At 49.1% G+C, this 4,912-nt stretch overlaps 1 protein-coding gene across 1 annotated transcript; it reads left to right on the top strand.

The window, feature by feature from the left end:
- Positions 1-1,882: 1,882 nt before the first annotated feature.
- LOC106535284 (basic salivary proline-rich protein 2-like) lies at positions 1,883-3,874 on the top strand. The gene is made up of 4 exons (XM_014032257.1): positions 1,883-2,003; positions 2,111-2,285; positions 3,139-3,406; positions 3,587-3,874. Exons 1-4 carry the CDS (start codon positions 1,883-1,885, stop codon positions 3,872-3,874), a joined length of 852 nt encoding a protein of 283 aa, XP_013887711.1.
- The last annotated feature ends 1,038 nt before the right edge of the window (positions 3,875-4,912 follow it).

Here is a 4,912-nt window from a genome sequence, read left to right as displayed (position 1 = left end):
ATATATATATATATTGACTGGGGTGTTAAACAGAGAATCATCTTTGCTTTAATATTGAGCAAACAAGTGTTATGTTAGTTAATGTGGTTTAATTAGAAAAACTTAGTGAATCTCAGACAGCCTGCACGCGCAGCGACACGCTCATACAGCAGTCTCTCAGGAGAAGAGTTTGTCACTCACACAGAGTTGGACAGATCTGTTCAATAACAACATTTTGAACATATATTTAATATAAAGTTAGGTTTTACAGACCAAAATCTCTGGTAGTTCAGGAGCAAAGTGCAGGAGGAGAGGAGAAGCCAGGACTGATCGCGGCGCTGCAGCAGCTCGAGTCGAGCCGCTGCTTCAACCAAACTTGCTCTCACTGAAAGTCCCGCACTGCTCTGCTCTGATTGGATAAAATGGCTCTGGACTTCGTCTGATTTGTTGAAGGCAGTGTCCATTTAATCCTTATATCAGGGTCCAGCTGTGGCGCAGTGAACAATCCATTCACACCAGTGCGGCTGGATTCTTATATATATATTTTTTTAAGAAATCAGGTTGCGTTTGCGACCAAACTGTTCGCACTCTAGAGCCCTGCTAACTGTTGTTTTGACAGACAATCAGGTACAAGCTTAGGTACGCAAGGGAGCTTTATGACGTTTCATCTGGTGCGCTTTTTCCTTTTTTGACAGCGCAAGCGCACCTGCTCACTGGTTATGTGCAACTCTGTATATAAACCCATACATACATATATGTACATATATGCACCCACACATGCACATATACACATCCACACATAGATATCATAATTACAACCTTGCTGAGAAATGTACACAAAACAGACACACCCATACACACAACCAGACACATACATACAAATACAAACATATGCATATACATACACACATCCACATACATATATATCCATTAGGGTTGGGCACAATCGTATCGTGTGCAATTGATCGTCAAAAACAATCAATTATTTTTTGGCACTTGACGATTAATTCGATTAATGCCACCAGGCGGACTGACCGCTCAGTGCTCCTCTCTACTTCAAATATGACAAACATTAAAATAAAAGTTCTGTAATTTATTTATCTATCAACACAATTTTAAATTTGATCTTATACATGAAGTCTGTGATTTTGACACAATTTGGAACAGATTTTTATGAAGAGCAAATATTTTCCACTAAATTGGTCATGTGACTACGACATAAGGGCGTCCAGGGACTCCAGGGGATTAATCGTTAAATCAATCATCGGCAAAATACCACAATTAATCGTGATTAATTTTTTTGCCAATATTGCCCAACCCCAATATCCATATACATACACACACAAATACGAAGAACACACACACATATATCTTCACACACACACAAATATCTACATACATACATACATACACACACACATACACACAGACATACAGTACATATTTGCATTCAGTGACTGTCAGAAATCCCAGGATCCAAATGCCTATTTTTGTGCAGTTGTGAGCATGCATGTAAATACAAGATTTCTCCAGTGAAATATTTAATAGTGACTGTGGAGGACCACAGACCCAACCCCCAAGACCAAAGGCAGACATAAGGGAGACCAGAGCCACAGACCCCCCAAGATGGACCCCAAGCGCCGAGACCCCAAGGGCACCCGAGCAGAAAGAAGTGCCCACCCATCCCTCAGAGAAGAACACAGGAGCTAACCAGGAGAGCCCCACCAGCAACCACACTCAGTAATCCCCCAGGGCTAGCAGCGACAAGCTCACAGGCCCCGCCGGCCCCCGCCACACCGGAACAGATCCAGGCATGGACACAGAGACCCGGATCCCCAGGCCAAGGCCCGACGGGGCCAGAGGACCAAAGCCCCACCAGGCAGCCACCAGGTCGAGCCAGCACATGCCCAAGCACCCAGCCCCAGACATTGAGAGCCACCAGCGCACCAGCAGGCAAAGGTACACCCCAACAGAGGGCAGTGCGACAGGAGAGGTGAAGCCCACCACTAGCAGTGGGCCCTCAGGTGAACTAGAGGAGAGGGCAGCCCGAATCCCAACCTGACAAATACCCAATCATACACAGACACACTCACACAGTCCCACCCTCATTCTCACACCCACTCATTCAAAGACAAGACGGACGCCACACTCCACTCACCTTCCCAATACACACACTATACCCCCCAGGTCCAGGACACGTACCCGCCTCCTACAGAGGGCAGGTCATATCTGAACCCAGGGGGTAAACCCATTCATACTGGGATGGAGAAGAGCAGACAGCCAAGACCCGGCCTGGGCTGCACCAGGTCAGCTGACCGGCCCCCCGCCGCAGCGAAGCAACACACCCGACCACCCACACACACCACCGACGGCCAAGCGCACACCCCCAGCTGACCACCAGCCAGGCTCCGGCAGCCACCCCAGCCAGCAGGCCAACTACKGTAACCAGGGGCCACAATCTGAGAGTCCGAATACCCCCGGGGAAGACAGACCGCAGGCGCCCCCAGGCCTCGAGTCCATCCGTAGCCCAGGCCTCCACCAGATGGTCCGCCCCTTCACTGAACCCCACCCCCAGACTGCAAACGGAGAGCGGGGAGGTCAAGAAAAAACAAAGAAAGACCCTGACACACATACCCCCACCCCCAGATGTGCTGATGATGTGTGTTGTTCTAAAGTGCAATTAAAATGGACAGGAACAAGGGGCAGAGGCCAACATTGAGCAAGTTTTCCTTCCACCCTAAGTCCAACCCCAAAAACCCTAAATGTCTATAAGCAACCCTTGGGGGTGGACACAGGTGCGAGTGATCCCCTCTCGCCCCTTGCCTGCCATAGAGTGCCCACCCCCAAGTTCCTATTTGTGAATGTCATGAGGATGTTGTAATTGAATGTCTAAAGTGCATAATAAAATTGGGGCTCGAGTGGTTACGGCAAACAGAGATGAAAAAGTTGTTGCTCTTGCAACGCACCCACACCCCAAAAACCCTACATGAGTGAAGACGAAAATGAGGGGGGTGGGGGTAAGCGGTGAGGGATGAGGAGAAAAACAACTAAAGGAGCAAAATGCTCCCACAGGAAGTCAGTTCCCCCACTGACCCCAGAAGGACCCCCCGCTCCCTGAAACCGACCCAGGGAGTGAGGTCCCAATGCCACTTCCTCTAGACAGACCGCCAGGCCCGGGGAGCCCCAGACCATGGACAAAAACAAAGCCCAGGGGAACACAAGAGAAGGGTGCAAACAATCCATCCACCCCAGAGCCATCCAGACCCCCAAGACCAGACCCCCAGCCACACAGTCAGCCCTCAACCAAAAGAGGCCACCGAACCCCAGCAAGGAAGGTTCGGCCGTGAGTGCCCACCCAGCCGCCAGCAGGGCAAGGAGGCACCGAGAGCGAGCCCCGCCACAACGAAGGGACCAACCAGCTGCCCCAGTACAGCCCCGGGCTGCCACCAAAGGCCATCCACACATCCCCCACCCCAGAAGAAATACTGCACCCACCCCAACATTCAGACAACTCTCAGAACATATAGCACACTAGACACCCAGGCTGGGCTGACCTACCCCCCTCCATGGGCCACCGGCCCCACCCCCAACCACCACCAACCCCCAGCACACCGAAGGCTCCCAGTCCAGAGCCGGGCACCAGGGCACAAAACGGCCAGAGCCCGGCAACCGCCCGCCAGGACCCAAGTCCCCCAGTCCCGAACAGGACCACAGCCCAGGGGCAGCACGGCCCCAGAACCCTAAGTCCCCCGTGCCCATCCCGAAACCACCCCAGCACAGCAAGACCACCGGATCGGTGACCTATGACTGCCGCTACAGACCACCTGAGGGCCCGCATGCAGCCACCAGAAGGTCTCCCCCAAAACCACCAATGCCCACCCCGGGGCGAGAGTAGAGCCCCCCCCGCCCAGGAACCCCCAGTGGCCCTGCCCCCGAGAACCCACACTCCCGACGTCCCAACCCCCGATTACCCCCCCATCAGCCCCAATGTCCCACAAGGTCTGATTCAAGGACCCCAACCCCCATTATGTGAAGAAGCCGATTAAAGGTGCCCAGATAGATTGATTTGATGTAGCGACAGATGCTGTCTCAAGACTAATGTGATCTAATAAGAGATTCCTATACTGATTGATACTAAGAGCATTTTTATTTTTCCAGTTCAATAGTATGGTTTTCTTAAATTAAGTACATCTAAAATATGGATATTWATTAGAGGAATGGCTAAGCTGAGGTTCTTCTTCCATGAGGCAGCTCTGTTGTCCTCCATCCATATTTTCAGTTACAGGCTGAGTCATTTCTACCTTCTCCTCTCTGTCAATGCTCTCTGGTTTCATTTAAAAGAGTCGATCGTCAGATATTGTCCAAGATTAACCTTCAGGGTGGATCTAACTCGCTAGCAGCCTCGCACCGAGGACCTATCCACGACATCATTTACCCAGAATGTTTTGCGTGTAAATAAAATGGCCCCGTCCGTGTAAGATATTTTTAAACTTCTAGTTTAAGAATTATAAAAACTAAACAGCCTACAGTATTTTTGCAGTCTTTATTTTATAGTTAAAATGTTTATCAAATAAAGTCTGGTGTTACAATTAATCATGGATCCCCTTTAAATTTAGCTACAGCACTCTCTGACAAACATCTACTATAATGAAATTTTCTCTCAGTAGCTATAAAGTCAGCCAATGTAAACTCAAAGGTTATTAAAAATGGTCAGAGAGAACAGGATTGTGAGGATGTATTATTAAGTTCTTACTCTCTACACCATACGTCAGAACCAGATCAAGAGTGTGTTGAAGGGAGAGAATAGGTCTGTGGACATTTTGAGTAAAACCAATTGACTCAATTAAGCTATCACTTTCACTATCAGCATGAATGTTAAAATCCCCAATTAATACAATTTAATCAGTTTTTAATAATAAATCAGTCAGAAAAT

Source organism: Austrofundulus limnaeus, unplaced genomic scaffold, assembly GCF_001266775.1.
Source record: "Austrofundulus limnaeus strain Quisiro unplaced genomic scaffold, Austrofundulus_limnaeus-1.0 Scaffold1406, whole genome shotgun sequence".
NCBI lineage: Eukaryota > Metazoa > Chordata > Actinopteri > Cyprinodontiformes > Rivulidae > Austrofundulus > Austrofundulus limnaeus.
This window is presented reverse-complemented; position numbering and strand designations above follow the sequence as displayed.